This window comes from Geotrypetes seraphini, chromosome 3, assembly GCF_902459505.1.
Source record: "Geotrypetes seraphini chromosome 3, aGeoSer1.1, whole genome shotgun sequence".
Taxonomy (NCBI): domain Eukaryota; kingdom Metazoa; phylum Chordata; class Amphibia; order Gymnophiona; family Dermophiidae; genus Geotrypetes; species Geotrypetes seraphini.
In genome coordinates, this window is record NC_047086.1 from 270,074,527 (window position 1) to 270,095,961 (window position 21,435).

General features: G+C 46.4%; 1 protein-coding gene across 2 annotated transcripts in view; it reads left to right on the forward strand.

Annotated features, from left to right (window-relative positions):
• LOC117356396 (putative methyltransferase DDB_G0268948) overlaps positions 1-20,234 on the forward strand; it is a 165,174-nt gene extending 144,940 nt beyond the window's left edge. For both annotated transcript variants that reach the window (XM_033935550.1, XM_033935549.1), the window contains exon 7: positions 20,014-20,234. In XM_033935550.1, coding sequence (XP_033791441.1) covers positions 20,014-20,122 — 109 coding nt within the window. In that variant the 3' untranslated portion in view covers positions 20,123-20,234. The remainder of the gene's footprint in view (positions 1-20,013) is intronic.
• Positions 20,235-21,435: the final 1,201 nt, after the last annotated feature.

A 21,435-nucleotide genomic window follows, 5' to 3' on the forward strand; every position in this document is an offset into this window, starting at 1 on the left:
TTTTGTTATAGTTTTTTTGTTGTTTTTGGTCCAGTTGATGTTGAAAGTGTAGGTGTAGTGGTCTGACCAGATGGATCTGGATCATGTTCCGTTAGATGTATGAATTTCTGTTAAGGATGGTTGGTGGGTCATGAAGGCTGCAATATCAAGTTGGTGGCCTTTCTCATGAGTTGTTTGTGGATTTAGCATTTGGAAGGATAAGGCTTTGAGAAATGAGAGAAAGTTGTCTACTTGTTTGGATGATTGATCATCTTGGTGTAGATTTAGGTCTTCTAGGATTAGGTTGTAGGTTGCTATTAGTGAGTTTTGGTATATGAAGTCTTCCACTTCAGTTCTTGCTAAAGACCAGTTTCCCGGCGCTATGTATTAGAGCATGCAGTTTAGTGTGTCTTTTAGTGTGAGAGTTGGCAAGCTAAAAGGTCCATGTACGGGTTAGATGTTTTCTCAATTATATTAAGGGTTAGATCTTGTTTGATTAAGATTGTTAGGCCTCCACCTCTTTTTTTTCTCTGCAGACCACTGTAATTTTGTATCCTTGTGGGCAGACTTCAGTTATTCTGGGGTCTGAGTCGGAGGTTAACCAGGTTTCTGTGAGGAAAAGACAGTCCAGGTTTTCTTGTGTTATCCAGGTTTTTATAAGCTCTGTTTTTGGACCTAGCGCTCTGATATTTAAGTAGGCGCATTTGAGTGTGGATATCTCTGTGTGATAGTTGTGGGTTATGTTTGGATATATAAGTGATTTGGTGTGCCGGTGTGGTTTAGTCTTAGTGGTGTGTTGGTCTTCTTCCCCATGCTGTGGAAATGGAGTGTAGAGCGTTAGATTGTAGGTTTGAGTTTCTGTCACTTGATGTTCTCCTATTTTGGAAGAGAGATTTATTTATATCTGTAGTGGGTGTAGGGAGGAGGTTATTTGCTGCTTTCTTCCCGCTGATTAAAAGAAGGATTAACAGTATGAAGTACTGAGGTTAGCTTCATTTTGGGTTGGTTTTTTTTTTTTAATTTTTATTTATTAATTTTTTTTTGGGTTGGTGGTTGGTGGTTGGTGAAAGGTTGTAGAAGGGTCTTTGGTGGTTTGGCTGCTGTTTTTCGGTTGGTTTTACGTTTGGTAGTGTAGTGGGGGTGGATCGCTTCTTGGTCGCTTCACAAAGGTGCTATGAGCGTCTTAGACAGCGTGCTGTTAGGCGCTGAACCTTTTATTGGTTCAGCATAGTTCCGTCGGGTGGGGAGGAGGGGCGGAGTGCGCTCCCACACCGGCAAGCCTCCCTGCCTGCTCCTGGGTCCAGCGATGTCGGCCAAAGTGAGATTCAAATAAAGCAAAAAGAAAAAGAGACAAACTAAAAACGGGTGCTGGGAGACTCCCTGAGCCTTCCAACTGGCTCAGTGTAGTCTCGTCGGGTGGGGGGAGGGGCAGAGTATGCTCCCACACCGGCAAGCCTCCCTGCCTGCTCCTGGGTCCAGCGATGTGGCCACAGTGAGTTTCAAATGAGAAACAAGAAGTAAACAGAAACTAACAGAAACACGGGTGCTGAGAGACTTCCTGAGCCTTCCAACTGGCTCAGTGTAGTTTCGTTGGGTGGGGGGAGGGGCGGAGTGCGCTCCCACGCCGGCAAGCCTCCCTGCTTGATCCTGGGTCCAGCGATGTCGGCCCTCTGCAGTCCCGTTTGGAGGGGGGAGGGGCGGAGTGCGCTCCCACGCCAGCAAGCCTCCCTGCCTGCTCCTGGGTCCAGCGATGTGACCAAAGTGAGTTTCAAATGAGAAACAAGAAGTAAACAGAAACACGGGTGCTGAGAGACTTCTTGAGCCTTCCAACTGGCTCAGTGTAGTCTCGTCGGGTGGGGGGAGGGGCGGAGTGCGCTCCCACGCCGGCAAGCCTCCCTGCCTGCTCCTGGGTCCAGCGATGTGGCCAAAGTGAGTTTCAAACGAGAAACAAGAAGTAACATATTGACTAAAATATGTTAGCTTTGGGAAATGTATATAGCAAATGTCTTTGTATTGTGTTCAAAAGAAAAGGAAATGCATTTCTGGTTTTATTTCTACAGTGTTGAAGTACTTGCTGACCCTTGCTGTGACTGGTGGGGATCCCCAAGCACTGCCAGCAGAGGACCTCCTCTAGAGACAGTCAGAACTCCCCTCCACCAAGCACAGCAGTCGCTGGCAGCATCCATGAGCCACTGAGGTGCCAGCATCTGTGACTCAGGGACGCTACTGCTGCCTGCCAAGCTTGGCAAAAGGGACCCCGGCCAACTGTAGAGGAAGTCCTCAGCTGACAGCTTGGGGGTTCTCATCAGCTGAGTATTTATATTTTATATTTACATTAGGGGCTCTGGTAGAAACCCGTTTAAAAAGTATGTATTCTTCCCAATTAATATTTCCAAATTAATAAAGTATCTTTGCTTATTTGTAAATGGGTCTCTACCAGAGCCTTTAATTCAGTAGCATAATTAAATGAAATAACTATTTCTGAAGTTTATAGGGACGGGCGGGGATGAAGGGGATTCCTCACGGGGACGGGTGGGGACGGAGGGGATTCCTCACAGGGACGGGTGGGGATGGAGGGAATCCTCGTGGGGACGCAGGGATTCCTCGCAGGGACGGGTGGGACTTTTGTCCCTGCGCAACTCTCTAGTGCACAGTCGGCGACCTTCCCTATTCTGCCCCTGCTGCTTTCTTTATGTTCAAATGATTTTTATTATTTCTACCAGAACATACAAATAGAAGTTGCATACAAATCCAAAGAATAACAGTGCAAGCTCACCCCCTCCCCTCCCATCCCTCCCTTCCCTCCCCATCCCAAAAGTCCAATGCCACCACCATGGCTGAGAGTGTAAGATAGTCCTAACAATTCAAGAGTCTACTGCGAGCATACGGTGTGAGGTCCTGCCAGAAGCATTCCCAGGTCTGACAGAATTTGTGGCCCGGTCCATGATCTAAATCTCCCACTAGTCTCCGCTCCAGCATCGCATGAACAATCATCAACGCTCTCCATTGAGCGTAGGAAGGTGGATCCCGGGACAGCCAGTTAGTAAGAATTGCTTTCTTCCCCATCAAAAGCACTCTAGTGACAAAAGCTGACATTCCTTTGGGTTTGGGCGCGGCTATATTATAATGTCCAAATAAAGCTCTCGGTTTTGGGAGCCAACGCCTCCACCAAAGCTGCATAATATAGTGCCCTAAATGTCGCCAGAACTGTTTAATTTTGGGGCAATTCCAAAGCATATGCCCCAATGAAGCGTGAGCTTGAGCACATTTCAGGCAAGAGTGAGTTGTAGTAATCCCCATCCGGGCTGCCCGTTCCGGCGAGATATAAAGTCTCAAAACAATTTTTAACTGCATTTCCCAGTGGATAATATTAGGAGACACCTTTTGAATATTCTTCAGCGTCCTCTGTAGCTGTTGGCCGTTAGCGTGCAGTGCAAGTCCTCAGCCCATGTTGCCGCTAAAATGGCCAAATTGGAGCCAGAGTGACCATCCCGGATCCCCACTATGTGAAATCGAAGCGGAATCCGCTGTTGTGCAGAAAGGCTAAAGAGTTCTGAAAGAGCCTCCCTGTTATCTTCCTCAAGATGGTGCGCCGGAAGAGACTGAACGTAATGTCGGATTTGGTAATATGCAAAAAAATCAGTGGGTTGTAAAGTAAATGTCCAACGTAATTCAGCAAAAGTTGCCAGTCTCCCCTCCTCTGAAAATAAGTGAAATAGGTATTGAAGTCCCTGCACACCCCGTCTCTGGAAGGCGGTATTTTGCAATCCAGGCTGAAAGGCTCCATTGCCTTGGATGGGTAAGTATAAGGAAACCTCAGAAGATAATCTAGCAGTTTTGCAAACCCACTTCCATGCTCGTCGAGCCGGTGCAAATATCAGGTACTGGGCCACCAAAGGACGAAGCTGCGGGTCCGCCACATGCAAGAAATAACTCACATGAAATGGAGCCAGCAAAGACAACTCCAATGACGTCGCAGTAAAGTCAGATGTCCCCCTAAACCAATCATTAATATGTCTCATCTGACAAGCAATAGCACACCAATGTACATTTAATAAGCCATAACCCCCTCTATCCCTGCTGCTTTCTTTAACCAGCAGCGACGGCAGTAAACAGGGGTGTCCGTGGGTGCTCACCGGCGTTACTCAACTTCTGGCCGGCTCCCCTGTTGAAAGCCGTGGGCGTCCGCTCCTCACGCAATCCGCAGCTGCGTCGGAAGCGTTCCCTCTGACGCCACGACGTCAGAGAGAAGGCTTCCGATGCAGCCACGGATCGTGCAAAGAGCGGACGCCCGCAGCTTTCGGCAGGGGAGCTGGCCAGACATGCTGGGCAGGGAAGGGGGGAGGTAGACATGCTGGGCAGGGAAGGAGGGAGGGTAGAAACGCTGCATAGGGAAGGGAGAAGGGTAGAAATGCTGCACAGGGAAGGGGGAGGGTAGAAATACTGCACAAGCAAGGGGGAGAAATGCTGCAAAGGCAAGGGGGGAGACATGTTGCTGCTGCTGCTGCTGCACAGGGAAGGGAGGAGGGTAGAAATACTGCACAGGCAAGGGGGGAGACATGCTGCTGCTGCAGCACCCAATTGGGGAGAGAGAGGGAAGTAGGGAGAAGGGAGAGGAACCAGAGATGCCATTTCCATGGGAGGGAGGGAAAGGAAAAAAGGAAAGGAGATACCAGACCATGGAGGGGAGGAAGAGATGTCATGGCATGAGGGAAGGAGATAGAGATACCACACCATGGTGTGGAGTGGGAAGGAAGGAAGTAAAGGAGAAGAGAAAGAGAGAGATACCAAAGCATAGGGGAGGGGGTGGAGACAGAAAAATGGAGAGGTGTGAAGCTGAAATGAATCATGTGCAAAGGAGAGAAGGGACCCCAGATATACAGTTTATTGATGGAACATAGAAAGAGGGAAGATGCCATATGGAAGAGAGAGAGTATGGGCAGTAGATGGAAGGGGTAGAGAGAGACAGGGCAGAAGCTGGGTGGAAGGGGCAAAGAGAGGGCAGATGTTGCATGGAAGGGAGAGAGGACAAATGATGTATAGAAAGAAGAGAGCAAAGAAGATGATTAAAGCAGAAACGACAAAAGGTAGAAAGATTTTTTTGTTGCTTTATTTAGAATCAAGTAGTATTGTAACTGTATTGATAAAAGTTTATAAATAGGAAATGGAAATAAGGCAATTTTTTTGGATTAAACGCCTTTCCTCAGGCCAGGATACCATAACAGCAGTATACTGTACTGTTCTGAAGAAAGATTTGGCCTCTGAAAGCTAATTGAAAAATGGATTAGTCCAATAAAATGGTATTTTCTTATTTCTCATTATTTGTTTTATTTTTATTTTTAATTTGTAAAGTGGTGATTGTTATGTATCAGTTTTTTCAAATTTACATCTACTGTCTTTATATTTTGCACAGTATTAGGGGACATGTGTCACTGTTTTTGTGGTATTGTGGTGTTGCATTGTATGCAGAGTCTGGTTTCTTGGCGGTTCAGTTAAACTTTTGCCTACATATTTCTATTTTTAGTTTGTGATTATTCCATATTGGGCGAGGGTGTATCTCTGTTCTGTGTACATGAAAACGACATAGTTATCAGTTGGCATTGACTAGAGGATCTGGCTTGTTTAGTTTTACAATGTATGTGTTGGTGTTTTAGTGTTCACTGCAGTGTTTAAGATGCTGCCTTTTCCAAGGTGCACTCTTGTTGTGCGATATGTGGATTGTTACTAAAAATCATATTTTTGATATGGATGGGGGTGGTCAAAAAATGATGGGCCCCGGGTATCACATATGCCACTGCCAGCAAGCCCAATATTTTCTCACAAATATCCTGTGGTATCCCAGAGATTAGCAGCATGTTTCCTAAGGCCACATGATTAGTAAAGGTTATTGGACGTTTCCTCTAGAAACTTGTCCAACCCTTTTATAAACCCAGCTGATGATACTGATATTACCACATCTTTCAGGCCCAGAGTCTCAAAACTTTAATGCCGTTGCTAAACGTTGCTAAACTAAATGTTAGTGATCTTTCTAGCAGTCTCCGACAATGAAATGCAAATGGGCTCTTCAACATTGAAATGAGCCCTCCGGTGGATTCTTAAAAAATGCCAAGTCATTTTCTAAAAGCAGCATCGGCTTTTGGCGAAAAAAATAAGCGTCTGATCCAGAGGTGCCAGTCAGTGTCAGAGACTGCTAGAAAGCCTGTGTTGTGATGCAGCGGGAGAGATGACCATTCTCTTTCCTGCTGCATCACAACACTCCTCCCCTGAAACAGCAGCAAACACCCCACCCCCCTAAAGCTCTGGCCTGGACGCCCCATAGGAGGGGCCATAGGCCCCTTCATGGTGCATCCGGGGAGGGGCCTGAGGCTCTGATTAGCCCAGGTTGTATAAAGCTCCTCCCATGGGAGGGACCTTATACAACCTGGGCCAGTTAGAGCCTCAGGCCCCATCCTGGTGCATCCCAAGATGCATCGGGGAGGGGAAGGCCCATTTTAGACAATGCAGACAGACCAGCTGGGAAGAAGTAGTCCGCCCTCTGTGCATCTATGTGGAGGTAAGGGGGAGGGGGTGCCAGAGGCAGGAGAGAGCACATCAGAGGTAGGGGAGGTGTTCTATGGCCAGGGGGAAGAGTGGGCATCTCTCCCACTGTGGGCAGTGTGCACGGCTGAGAGGTGGCAAGCATGTCTTGACAGTAAGGAAAGCGGGCATCTCTTCCACTGTGGGCAGTGTGCGTTGTCAAGCAGCGGCAGGCATTTCTTGGCAGAGGGGAGAGTGGGCATCTCTTCCACTGTTTTGGGGTTTATTAATGTGTTTTTTTCTGCACGTGTGCCCATCGCTATCATCAGTGATGGGCACATGCAAATTTAGCAAATCTTTGCTGCTGTCCGCTGACCTCATCTGCATACGCAATTTTTTGAAAATGTCTCGCTTTTTCAATTTGCTATCAAAACGGCTGTGTTTGCTATCAAAACGGCTGTGTCACTTTTTTACGTGTTTTTTTGAGAATCCTGGCCTCGGTAACAAATTCCACAGCTAACTTGTTCAGTCAGAGAAAAACAATTGCTTCCTCATTTTAAAAGTGCTACCTATTAGTACTACAGTTCAGGAATGAAGGGGTAACCATTCAGGAAAATGTACTATAGAGTATAACATGAAAAGCATGGTGGTTTTCCTTTAATAAAAGGACAATTTCCTAAACTTTAGACTCGTGCTCCAAATATAAGATGACAATACGTCCCGTTATTGGACTGACCATCCCGTTGCCCTGAGCCACTGCTTCGGGATGCCAAAATGTCACGTTTTCAGGGACAACATCCCAAAGCTGTGCGCGGGGACAAGTCCAGCGCCAAACCCCTGCAGTGTTCGCGCTCGACTAATCCTGCTGCTGCTGCTGCCGATGTTCCTTCCCTGGCTGACTCCAGCATTCAAATTGAACCCATGCTCTAACGTGTGCTTGCCGGCTTCCCTCTGAAACCAGAAGTTATGTCCTGGGGGGGAGGAGAAGAGAAGCCCTGGAGCAAAAGTTTACTATGAGCAGTGATGGAGGGAAGCTAAGGGAGACACGGAGAGAAGTTTACAACTTGCTTCGGGCCTTCCTTGCTGCCGGATCTGACTCCTGCTTACTTTCTGTTTCCATGAAGGCAAGACCCAGCAACGAGGAAGGCCCGAAGCAAGGAAGAGCAGCAAGTTGTAAGCTTCCCTCCATCACTGACCTATGGAAGATTGGTCAGCAATGGAGGGAAGCTTGCGACTCTGCCGATGGGAGGGATGGGAAGAGAAATGCTGCTGCTGCACCCGGGGGGGAGGGGGGGAAGAGAAAAGCTGCCTGCATCCAAGGGGGGAGAGGGGAAGAAAAAAGCTGCTGCTGTACCTAAGGGGGGAAGGGGGAAGAGAAAAGCTGCTGCACCCAAGGAGGGGAGGAGGGAAGAAAAAAGCTGCTGCTGCTGCACCCAACTTGGGGGGGAGGGAGAAAGAGAAAAGCTGCTGCTGCAGCACCCAGTTATGGAGGGCATAGGGGAAAAGAAGTGCTGCTGCTACACCCAATTGGGGAGAGAGAGGGGAGAAGGACGACCAGAGAAGGGAGAGGAGAGGAAAGAGATGCCAAGACCATGGGAGAGAGGGAAAGGAAAGGAGCTACCAGACCATGGAGGGGGGGAGAGATGTCAGGGTATATGGGGGGAGGATGAGAAGACAGATGCCAGACCTGGAGGAAGGAAGGAGAGAAAGGAAGAAGAGATAAGAACATAAGAACATAAGAAGTTGCCTCCGCTGAGTCAGACCAGAGGTCCATCCTGCCCAGCGGTGGCCCCTCAGGCCTAATTGTCTGAACAGTGTCCCTGACTAATTTTGTAACTGCCTCTAATCCTATCCCTATTTCCTACCTCTACTCCTATCTGTACCCCTCAATCCCTTTGTCCTCCAGGTACCTGTCCAGACCTTCTTTGAATCCCTGTAGCGTGCTTCTGCTTATCACATTCTCCGGTAGCGCGTTCCATGTATCCACCACCCTCTGGGTGAAGAAGAACTTCCTGGCGTTTGTTCTAAACCTTTCCCCTTTCAATTTCTCTGAGTGTCCCCTTGTACTTGTGGTTCCCCATAATTTGAAAAATCTGTCCCTGTCTACTCTTTCTATGCCCTTCATGGTCTTGAAGGTTTCTATCATGTCTCCTCTAAGCCTCCGCTTTTCCAGGGAGAAAAGCCCCAGCTTCTTCAGTCTGTCAGTATATGAGAGGTCTTCCATACCCTTTATTAGCTTAGTTGCTCTTCTCTGGACTCTCTCAAGTACCGCCATGTCCTTCTTGAGGTACGGCGACCAGTACTGAACACAGTACTCCAGGTGCGGGAGCACCATTGCACGATACAGTGGCAGGATGACTTCCTTCGTCCTGGTCATGATACCCTTCTTAATGATACCCAACATTCTGTTTGCCTTCCTTGAGGCTGTGGCGCACTGTGCTGGCGCCTTCAATGATGTGTCTACCATCACTCCCAGGTCTCTTTCAAGGTTACTCACCCCTAGCGGTGATCCCCCCATTTTGTAAGTGAACATTAGGTTCTTTTTCCCTACATGCATGACCTTGCATTTCCCTATGTTGAAGCTCATTTGCCACTTTTTGGCCCATTCTTCCAGCGCTGTCAGATCTTTTTGGAGATTTATCCTTGTTTTCAACCCTACTGTATAGTTTGGTGTCAGCCGCAAATTTAATAATCTCACATTTGGTTCCTGCCTCCAGGTCGTTAATAAATATATTGAACAGGAGTGGTCCCAGCACCGACCCCTGCGGAACTCCGCTCGTGACCCATTGCCAGTCTGAGTAATGGCCCTTTATTCCAACCCTCTGTTTCCTGTCCGCCAGCCAGTTTTTATCCATCGGTGGACCTCCCCTTGCACTCCATGGTTCCATAGCTTCCTTAGCAGTCTTTCATGTGGTACCTTGTCAAAGGCTTTTTGGAAGTCAAGGTAAATGATGTCTATTGATTCCCCTTTATCCACCTGGCTGTTTACCCCCTCAAAGAAGTATAATAAGTTTGTGAGGCATGATCTGCCCTTGCAGAAGCCATGCTGGCTCGGCTTTAGCTGCCCAGTGTTTTCGATGTGTTCCCAGACGCTGTCTTTAATCAGCGCTTCCATCATCTTTCCCGGGACCGAGGTCAAGCTCACCGGCCTGTAGTTTCCTGGGTCTCCCCTTGAGCCTTTCTTGAAGATGGGCGTGACATTTGCTATTTTCCAGTCTTCCGGAATCTCTCCAGTTTTTAAGGATAAGTTGCATATTTGTCTAAGTGGCTCAGCTATTTCGTTCCTTAGTTCCTTGAGTACCCTTGGGTGAATGCCGTCCGGGCCTGGTGATTTGTCGCTCTTTAGCCTGTCTATCTGCCTGAGGACATCCACTTTGCTCACCTCTAGTTGGACCAGATTTTCATCCTGATCTCCTTTTACGATCTCCTCGGGTTCCGGAATGTTGGTTGTGTCCTCCCTCGTGCCAGATAATGGAGTGGGAGGGGGAGATGGAAGGAGAGGAGAGAGATGGTAAGGAGATAGAGATGCCAGACCATGGGGTGGAGTGGGAAATAAGGAAGTAAAGGAGAAGAGAGAGATGCCAGAGCATAGGGGAGGAGGTGGAGACAAAGGCTGGAAGGCAGTTAGGGGGACATAGGAAGGAGGCACCGAGGACACTAAGGGGCTCATAATCGAAAGAGAAAAACGTCCAAAAACTGACCTAAGTCGGCACTTGGAAGAACATTTCTCAAAAACGTCCAAGTGCCGAAAATAAAAATGGGTTTTGGACTTATTTCTAAACGACCTAGGCCTTCATAGTGCCGCTCAACGTCCAAAGCTAAATGGGGCGTTTCGGGAGGCATGTCGAGGGCGGGAGTTAGGTGGGACGTGGGCTGACTTAGACTTAGTCATATAGCATGTATAACCGAAAGTTATACAGCCCAGGATCGACGGAACTTGGACGTTGTGACTTAGACCATGTAAAACATGGTCTAAGTCACAGAAACCCACCTAAAGTCACCAGATAAGCACTGCAAACACATAACACAGACCCCACACACTACCCCAGTGATCACCAACCCCCCACCCCCATAAAAATTTTATTCACAACTTTAAATTTAAGCCTTCAGATCATCATCATCTGGTCGCCTGGCATAGGAAAGCCTAGTCGTCCAGCCCAGAGGCAGCTTAAGTCATCTTGGCGGTGGGTTAGGGACCCATAGAGAAGAGGACCCATGCCCATAAGCCCCTGTAATCACTGCATTAATACTTAAACATGTGCACTGCCCTATACACCCCCAAAACCCTTTTTTACTGGCATATAAGTGGCTCCTGCAGCCATAAAGGCTAGTGGGGTGGTAGATAAGTGGGTCTAGACTCTAGGGGATTCTGGAGGTGGTTTGGGGGGCTTACCATGACCTATAAGGGAGCTGTAGGGAGGAGAAGCCAAGGCACCCACTATTTAGGTGGCATGTCTGGGTGTTTAATCCATCACTTTGCAGACCCCTCCCACGTCCATCAGGGCTTGTTCTAGGCGTTTTGGACTTGGACGGAAAGATGGAAGGAAATGTGGTATAAAAATGGATGATTTAGCAGCTTGGACGATCAGATCGGCAGGATGTATAATTAAACGATTTTCGAAAGTAAAAAAAAGTTGGACGTCTTTTTCGAATATGTGTCTTTTTAACTTTGGACGACTTGCGAGATGGACATAAACGGACTTAGACATCCCTTTCAATTATGCCCCTCCACAGATATAGGAAGGGGCACTCAGGACATAGGAAGGAAGAAGGGAGGGAATAGAAAGGGACGATTGTTTGGCCCGAGTGCAGAAAGAAAGAAATGAAAGAAAGGATACACAGTCAGACGGAAACACAACCAGAGACTCATGAAATCACCAGACAGCAAAGGTAAGAAAAATAATTTTATTTTTAATTTTAACCATAAGGACTGCAAAGTAGATTTCATTATAGGGACATCTGTTAATTTATCAATAAATTTAATTGTTTTCCAGGTATCCAATAAAATCACCTTATCCTTAGCATAACTAGGTATTTTAATATTTAATATATGAGATAGTCGCATCGGGGACATGATTTTCCACTCCAGATATAACCAGTCTGGCTGATGTTCCAAGAGCTCAGGGAGGATCCAATACATACCTTGACGCATTATAAAGGCTTGATGATACCTATAAAAATTGGGAAAATTTACCCCACCCTCCACGATTGGTTTTTGTAGAGATACTAAAGCAATTCTTGCTTTTTTCCCAAGCCAAATAAATTTTGTCAGAATACCATTTAACTTTTTGTAAAAGGACCCTTGAAAATAAATTGGCAACAAACCCATTTGGTAACAAATTACCAGCAAGATCATCATTTTGACCGTTTGAACTCTCCCCCACCAAGACAAGTGTAAAGGGTTCCATTGCTCACACATCTCCGTGACCTTTAGTAATAATGATCTCTCATTTATTTTCATCAAGTCTTCCAATGTACTTTTAATCTACCGTATTTTCGCGGATATAACGCGCACCCGTGTAAAACGCGCACACGGGTATAGCGCGCAGAAATCACGATGATATGTACAAAAACTTTTGTATACCGCGCTCACGGGTATACCGCGCATGATGCCCGACGCTCCTTTCGCCCCCCTGACTTCCGTGCACTGCCCTGACTTTCCGTGCGCTGTCCCGACTCTCCGTTCACCCCCCTGACTTTCCGTGCACTGTCCCCCCTTGAAGTCCTGTCCCCCCTTGAAGGTCTGTCCCCATCCTGAAAGCCTGATGCCCCCCCCGACGTCCGATACATTCCCCCCCCCGGCAGGACCACTCGCACCCCCACCCCGAAGGACCGCCGACTCCCCAACAATATCGGGCCAGGAGGGAGCCCAAACCCTCCTGGCCACGGCGACCCCCTAACCCCACCCCGCACTACATTACGGGCAGGAGGGATCCCAGGCCCTCCTGCCCTCAACGCAAACCCCCTCCCCCCAACGACCGCCCCCCCCAAGAACCTCCGCCCGTCCCCCAGCCGACCCGCGACCCCCCTGGCCGACCCCCACGACACCCCCACCCCCCTTCCCCGTACCTTTGGTAGTTGGCCGGACAGACGGGAGCCAAACCCGCCTGTCCGGCAGGCAGCCAACGAAGGAATGAGGCCGGATTGGCCCATCCGTCCTAAAGCTCCGCCTACTGGTGGGGCCTAAGGCGCGTGGGCCAATCAGAATAGGCCCTGGAGCCTTAGGTCCCACCTGGGGGCGCGGCCTGAGGCACATGGGCCCAACCCGACCATGTGCCTCAGGCCGCGCCCCCAGGTGGGACCTAAGGCTCCAGGGCCTATTCTGATTGGCCCACGCGCCTTAGGCCCCACCAGTAGGCGGAGCTTTAGGATGGATGGGCCAATCCGGCCTCATTCCTTTGTTGGCTGCCTGCCGGACAGGCGGGTTTGGCTCCCGTCTATCCGGCCAACTACCAAAGGTACGGGGAAGGGGGGTGGGGGGGTCATGGGGGTCGGCCAGGGGGGTCGCGGGTCGGCTGGGGGGGCGGTCGGAGGTTCTTGGGGGGGCGGTCGTTGGGGGGGGAGGGGGGTTTGCGTCGAGGGCAGGAGGGCCTGGGATCCCTCCTGCCCGTAATGTAGTGCGGGGTGGGGTTAGGGGGTCGCCGTGGCCAGGAGGGTTTGGGCTCCCTTCTGGCCCGATATTGTCGGGAAGTCGGCGGTCCTTCGGGGTGGGGGTGCGAGTGGTCCTGCCGGGGGGGGATGTATCGGACGTCGGGGAGTCGGCCGGGCAAGAGGGCTTGGGCTCCCTCTTGCTCCGATCGTGGATGCGGGTGCGGGTGGGAGCGCGTGCGAGCGGTCGTTCGGGGTGGGGGTGCGAGCGGTCCTGCTGGGGGGGTGAATTGGGCGTCGGGCGGGGTGGGAACTATGTTTAAAAACTTTTGTATACTGCGCTCAGGCATATAACGCGCGGGGGGTATGCGCGGTAGGTAAAAACGCGTATAACGCGCGCGTTATATCTGCGAAAATACGGTATATCCCTAGATATTTAATACCATCATCCTTCCAAATAAAAGGAAACTCATCAAATAAACTTTTGCACAATGTACATTCAATGGAAGAACCTCTGATTTACTCCAATTTATTTTGTAACCAGAGAATTTTCCAAATCTGTTAATCAGATCCAGTAAGCGTGGGATAGTATTTTCAGGATTTCTCAAATGAAGCAAGATATCATCTGCATATGCAGAAACTTTGTATTCTCGACCTGTATAAGGAACACCACATATTTCCTTCTCTTGTTTAATAGCCAAAGGTAAAGGTTCCAAAACAATATCAAACAGTAAAGGAGATGATGGACATCCCTGTCTAACTCCCCTTTCCATTCAAAATCTTTCTGAAAAAGTATTATTAATATATAATCTAGCAGACGGGAGCTATACAAGGTTTGAATCATTTGTATAAATCCAGATTAAAAAAACCACACCAATCCATATCCTGGTACATGAAAGACCATTCTACTCGATCAAAAGCCTTCTCTGCATCTAATGATACAGAAAATGCTGGATCATTCAAATTTTTTATCAAATTTAGCTTATGAAATACCAGTCTAGTATTATTTGAAGAATGTCTGTGAGCAACAAACCCTGTTTGGTGGATACCAATTATATAAAGAAGAACCTTGGCCAAACGCAATGCTAATATTTTAGCTAATATTTTCCCATCTACATTAATCAAAGAAATCGGCCTGTAATTAGAAACCAAAAAGGGATCTTTATTTGGCTTTGGGAAAACAATAGATAATGATTCAGCCATAGTACCTGTTATACAACCATTATTCAGTTGATCCTGATATAAATTTAGTAGATGAAGTAACAAAATAGTTTGAAATGATGTAAAAAATTTATACCGTATATCCATCACCACCTGGAGTGGATCCAACTCTAAGGGACTTCAATGCAGATTGTATTTCTTTTTGTAAAATAGGTGCATTAAGATTTCTTTTCACATGCTCAGGAATTTTAGGTCCCTCAATCAACTTTAAAAATTCTAGCCCATCATCTTCTTTAGTTGAATAATGCTCAGAAGAATACAAGCTTGTATAAAATTTCAAAAACTGTTTTAGTATATTATTAGTTTTATAATGAATTACCTTGTTTTCATCTATAATTGCTGTAATATTTATTTTCCTCTTTTTTGCTTTTAGATAATTAGCCAGTAATCTTCCCGCCTCATTCGAGTTTATGAGTCACCAGCTGAGATAAAATTTCATTATACCTAATTTTTTCTTTTAAAAGGGTCTGAAAAGTATTTGGATCCCAATTTAACTGCAATTGCAGTTCTAAATTTTTAATACTTTGCTCTAGAATAATAAATCTTTATTTAGTTGTTTTCTAATGGAACTTGAGATTTATTGGATTATCTGAAACCATCGCTAACTCTGTACTTCTTTCCTTGGTGGAGTCATGGTTGGCCAGCGAATTACTGATGCCGCCGTCCTTGTGCCAAGCCCGCTTTGAGCGGGTGCATTGTGTGGGACCCCATTCTACTACAGACCACCATCCCAGGGTGGTAAGTGGCAAACTCCACAACTATCGACACAAGGTGGAATTGCTTCAGGCATACCGCACTAACGAGAGTCGCTGGTTTATGAATCTCCCCCGGTGAGGATTGGGCAAGATCATTCTGCTGCCTTAACAGACAAACGGAGGGTTTTCCACCTGATATGTGCCAAAATGGTGGAGCAGAAACGCCGTTTTATGTTTCTCTATCCGGCAATTTAAAAAATTCAGCAAGATAGAAAATTGTATGTTTTTGACTCTGCGGACAAAGCGGGAGATTTTATTAACCATTTGGAGCCTTCCTCCTCGCCTCCTACATGACACTCTTTTCCCCTATTTGTTCTTTGCTAATTGTTGACAGTATGGGTCGTTATTTGCTTTTTGTGTGTTAATTGCTACAATAATTCTTTATATTTGTTTATTTACCCATATCAGAGGGTAGGGCACTGAAGGCCTCAGTATCGTGATCTTTCCCATTGCCATGTTATGGCTTTGGGAAGGCCATACGTTTTGTTGGGGGTTGGTTGGGTAGGGGAGGGGGGTTGGGGGACTGTTAGAGGGAGGGGGTGGGAGAGGGGATGGGGGAGGGATTATGGGCTTGCAACTTGTACATTCCAGTGTGTCTATGGGATTGGTGAGTGGGGTTCTCCAATTTTTCTCTCAGGCATAGGCTGGGCGCCCGGGTGGGGGGGGGGGGGGGGGTTCTGTGTGTTTGCTTGTGACTCTGTATCTGTATCTTCTGAATCTGTATCTGTATCTGTGCTCCTGATGTATCTTGAGTGGTAAGACCTTCCGAGTCCTCTCCTGGAATGTGTGTAGAATTACTTCCCCTGTAAAACGAGATAAACTTCTCCAACACCTAAAGCAGGAAACCCGACTGACGGATGCAGAGCATGCTAAATTACAGAAAGGGTGGGTGGGTCAGGTGTTCTATGCTTCCTCTCCTCATATAACTGCGGGAGTGGTCCTCTTAGTACGCAGGGTTTTTTGGGGCAAGGTGGAACAATTATAAAGGGATATCTTTGGGCGAATTTTATTATGTAAAATTACTATGTCTGGGCAAGCTTTTAATCTATTGGCAGTTTATGCACCCAATAATTATGACCACACATTCTTCGCATCTTTCGCCCATGTTGGTCTTAGAGATCAAACCAATCTGTTGATATTATTAGGGGACTTTAACTAGGTGTTAGACCCAGATTTAGATAGGACCGGACCAGGTCCCTCTCAGCTGCCCAGTATAACTAGGGGAATTCCCTATCTGTGTGGCACCTTGGATCTGATTGATCCGTGGCATCTCCTGCATCCCACTGAGAGAGATTTTACTCACCAATCTCGTGCACACCATACGTTCTCCAGAATAGACTACATACTGACTTCTACTAACTATTTCTCTCAGGTTCATTCTGCTGAGGTGGGTCCCCTTTCTGTGTCAGATTATTGTCCCATATGGGTTGACATTCTCTGGAGTGACTTCTTACCTTCCTCGGGGAGTTGGAGGTTCCCCTCATATTTGGCTAAGAACCCCAATTTAATCCAGTACCTTACAAAAAAGTGGGAGGATTATGTTACTTTTAATTCTCAACATAAGGATACCCCGTTTTTATTTTGAGAGGCAGCTAAATCAGTACTCAGTGGGGGATATGCTGTCGCACAGAGAAACGCCTGTTCCAGGGGATCATATGCTTGGAGTGGGAATACAAATAGCTGAAAGGTGCTCATATAGCTCACCCTTCTCATCAATTGCGGGAGGCCTTGGTGGCAGCTCAGGTCACTTTGAACACCCTATTGCACGAGCGCACTTAACATTATCTTTATTATTCTAGATTTCATTACTATAAATATGGGAATAAGCCTGGTAGGTTATTGGCGACTTTGACTAGGCCTCGGCGGCCTAATTGTTTTATCCCTCACTTCCTGCTTAAAACTGGAGTGGAGATGACAAACACTTCTGATATAGCAGCTAGTTTTCATAAATACTATACTGAATTCTACTCCTCGGTGGAGCTCTCCAGGGGACCTGATGTCTGTGATTACCTGGCGGATGCTAGGGTACCTGATTGTCCTCCCCAACTCGACAACACTTGAACAGACCTATTCAGGGGAATGAACTTCAAGTGGCAATTAACCAACTTAAAAATTGTACGTCTCTAGGCCCTGACGGATTCTCCCCCGAGTTCTATAAGCTTTTATTTCCCTCTCTTTGTAGCCCTTTGTAGGCATATTATACTGTGGCCCTTGAGACGGGTGGGTTTCCACCGGGTGCTAACTAAGCATATATAACTTTAATACCTAACTTGGAAAACCAGAGTTGGATATTGAGTCCTATCGCCCAATTTCCCTAATAAATGTTGACCTTAAGATCCTGGATAAAATTTTGGCCAACTGGCTGGCGTTACTGTTGCTCACATTGATTGTACCAGTGCAGGTAGGCTTTGTGCAGCATCGCCACTCTGTTCTGAATGTCTGTAGACTATTAACAGCCATGCAATGCTTGCAGGATGCTGAACTTAAGGGGATTTTGGTTGGCTTGGACGCAGCCAAAGCATTTGACCAGGTTAATTGGGAGTATCTTTTTATGGTGCTCACTTATATGGGTATTACCAGTTGTGGCAGAGGAGAAGCTTCTGCCCACACACAGGCAACTGCAGGCAGGCTCAGCTGGCTTTGAGCAAGTTACTTTACTAATGCACCGTGAAAGTAAGGGGGAGGGAGGGAGTTTCTCGGGCCACGCGAGGGGTGCTGAAGGGCGGTGAGGGAAAAAATGAGGAAGGCAGAGTGGGCATAAGACGCTGAAGGGAAATGGGGATTGGGGAAGACAGAGTGGAGAGAAGACACTGAAGGGAAATGGGGAACAGAGAGTAGGGAGAAGACGCTGAAGGGAAATGGGGAACAGAGAGTGGGGAGAAGACACTGGAAGGGAAGAAGGCAGAGATGCCAGACTATGGGGGAGCGGAGGGAAGAAGATGGGTGCCAGATCAATTGGGAGGGGGGGAAGGGAGAGGCACAGTAACAGAGTAAATGGAAGACGCTGAGAGACGACAGAAAGTGGATGGAAGAAATTGAATGAGAAGATGAGGAAAGCAGAAACCAGACAACAAAGGTAGAAAAAAAAATTCTATTTATAAATTTTTATCAACACAACTAATATACTACTTTATCCTAAAGTAAAAAAAAAAAGGAAATAAATAAACAAAGTCCTGCCAGCTGAACATCTCTTTCTCTAGTTCAGAAGCCAGAACTTTGATCTATAAGGAAGGAATAAGCTAAATATTGCAGTACTGAGGCTTTTATTGATGCTGCGGAGATAGTAGTCACAGGGACGGGCGGGGACAGTGGTCGTGGGGACAGGGCGGGGACAGTGGTTGCAGGGATGGGGACGGGGCAGATAGTGGTCGCGGGGATGGGGTGGTGACGAGGACAAATTTTTTCCCCGTGTCATTCTCTAATTTTAGTTACCTGCTCCACACCAAGCACTTGCCTCCAAAGACATCTTCGGCAAGGGACCTACTGCTGTTACCGTTGAGACATTTTTGGAGGCAACTGTTAGCAACTTTGCATTCCCTATCATGTGACACCTTATCTGCTGCTGCAGGATAATGGAGACTTTGTTATGGGTTTGTCCCTGGTTTCCTCTACAGTATGGACGGACATTGCTGATCAATATATTTTTCAAATGGTGCATTCCAATGGATCCCTGAAATCTTTGGATGCACTTATACGGGACCATGGTTGGACAGCTCAGAACTGGCTCTCATATACTCAGCTGTCCTACTACATTCTTTCACTACCACAAGATTGTCTTACTGATCGGCGCATGGAGTCTATCTCTGAGGCCTTGTGTTTGTTTGCGCAAGTACAGATTCCTTTGAGAATTCATCATCGTCATCTCCAGGAGTGTTTGGGTGAACTACAGTATAAATCTTATGCAGCCAAATGGTCTTTGGATCTATAATATGTGGTTACTGCTCAAATGATTAAGTGAGGACTTCATCGAGTGGCCCGTCTGACCTCTAGCGTGATCTTGATAAAAATGAACTATAAGTTTATGTTACGTTTACACAGGTCCCCCATCTTACTTATATCGGGCCAAGATGTGTGCCTCTGCTTGCTGCCTTAAGTGTCAGTACTCTCCAGCAACTCTTGGACATCAGTTTTGGTTTTGTGTGCAGGTGCAAGCATTTTGGCAACAGGTTCATCAACATATCATGGTAATGTGGCACCATACTTATGTGTTTAGCCCGGTCATGCTGTTTACCTTGGAGACCCTTCCTAGATCTGCACCGAGGGGTTTCTGGTGTTTCTCAGACCGAGCTGTTCTGTTAGGAAAGAAAGTGATACTCCATTGTTGGATTTCCTCGGATTCTCCCTCACTTGCTCATTGGCGCACGTAGATGCTACAGCAAGCTTCCATGGAACGAGTACAACTTCCCTCTATGGACACTTTGCCGGGGCGAGTGTTTTGCACTTGCTGGGAACCCAGAGCTCGCAGCCATTTGTAGAATATTTGATATCTTCTTGATAAAGAACGCACTGGAATGGGGTACACTTTTTGTTAGCCGATATTTTTGTTTATCTGGGCGGGGGGAGGGGGGATGGGTACCATAGTGAAGTTTGGAAGAGTCTTTAGAAACTTGTGTTGTATACTATGCTACCTTGAGTTCTGTCTTGTTTCCATATACAAAATTAATAAAATATTTTAAAAAACCCCACATCTACAAGTGATAAGGGAAGCCATTAGTAATCTGTACAAAATTAATTTGAGAAGGAGACAATTAGCAGACAAATATCAGAAGTAAGCTGAATGTGCTTATACAGTTTAATATTATTATTTCAGAAATGAAGATCACATTCTGGAGTTCTTCTTTTGTTCCAAATGTAACAGATTAGTTAACATCAGGAAAAATACTAGCCAAATAATACTGTATTTTAAAATCTAGCAGTGAATGCAGCTGACTGGCTTCTCTCTTTTTCTTTACAGGATCCTGGAAGCTACAGAAGGGTTGCCAAAAGAAGACCAATTTATACTCAGCAAGACTCATGTTTGTGTTCTGGCTCGCAAGTCATCAAGTAATGAGTTGGAGGGATAAACTATCACAACTCCAAAGTTTTACTTAAAAGAATGAGAGCACAGTTTTTCCATATGTTAATCTTGACTTTTATTGCTGTGCCATCTCCTAACTCTTTCCCTGAATGCTTTCTTTTAGCCAAGGCTTAATTTTAATTTCTTTAACATTTACTGAAAACAATAAATTTGGTAGAGGGAATGCAAATTGTAATGAAACTTTTGTTCCTAGAATGCATGATACGGTCTTTGATAATAATGGAATAATCTCTATTAAAAAAAAGATCAATCAATCGCCACCTTGTATTTATTTATTTATTTGGATTTATATCCTTTCCTCCCAGTAGAGCTCAGAATGGGTTACAAGTTTATATACATATTAAAGCATAAGAGGTACACGTCTCCCTCCATATTTGCGGTTTCGGCACTCGCAGTTTCACATATTTGTGATTTTTTGTCAGTTGACTCCGCCCCCAAAATTACATCATGATTAAAGTTCCTTTACTTATGCTGTACTTTAAAAAAAAAGTTTAGCGTTTACCAATATTCACTCTGCTTCCATGCTTTTTCCTTCAAAATCGAAGTTTCAAAACTTTCACCCTGAAAATCGCTGGTTCATATATTGTATAACTTTATTTTCTGTTATTTATTTTCAAATGGTTGGTTACAGACTTAACTATATAAGTTCCAAGGAGATCCCAATCCATAATACCCTTCGTTGTTATACATATCCCTCCTTTCCTACACTTACCGTATTCTATACCTAACAGCTGTATGCACCACCCCCCTTGCCTCTGACCAATCAGAGAAGACATGACACTGAAAAGGGAGGAGTGCTTAGAGGTTCATAGAAACATAGAAAGATGACGGCAGAAAAGGGCTATAGCCCATCAAGTCTGCCCACACTATTTACCCACCCTCTTAAATCTACTGACCCCCTGAAGTATAATTGTAATTATACTGTCACTCTACTGACCCGCTCATTCAAGTCCTAGTGACCCTATCCCTTGGCATGACCTCATAGGGATCCCACATAGGTATCCCATTTGTTCTTGAAGTCTGGGATGCTGCGTGCCTCGACCACCTGCACTGGAAGCTTGTTCCATTGCTCAATCACTCTCTCCGTGAAGAAGTACTTCCTGGCGTCTCCACGAAACTTCCCTCCCCTGAGCTTGAGCGGATGTCCTCTTGTGGTCGAGGGTCCCTTGAGAAGAAAGATATCATCTTCCACCTCGACCCGTCCCGTGATGTACTTAAATGTTCAAACCCCTCGTCCCTCTCTCTTTACCCTTGCCCATCAAAAGCTGTCTTGAAAAGCGATAATCGCCTACCAGCTGC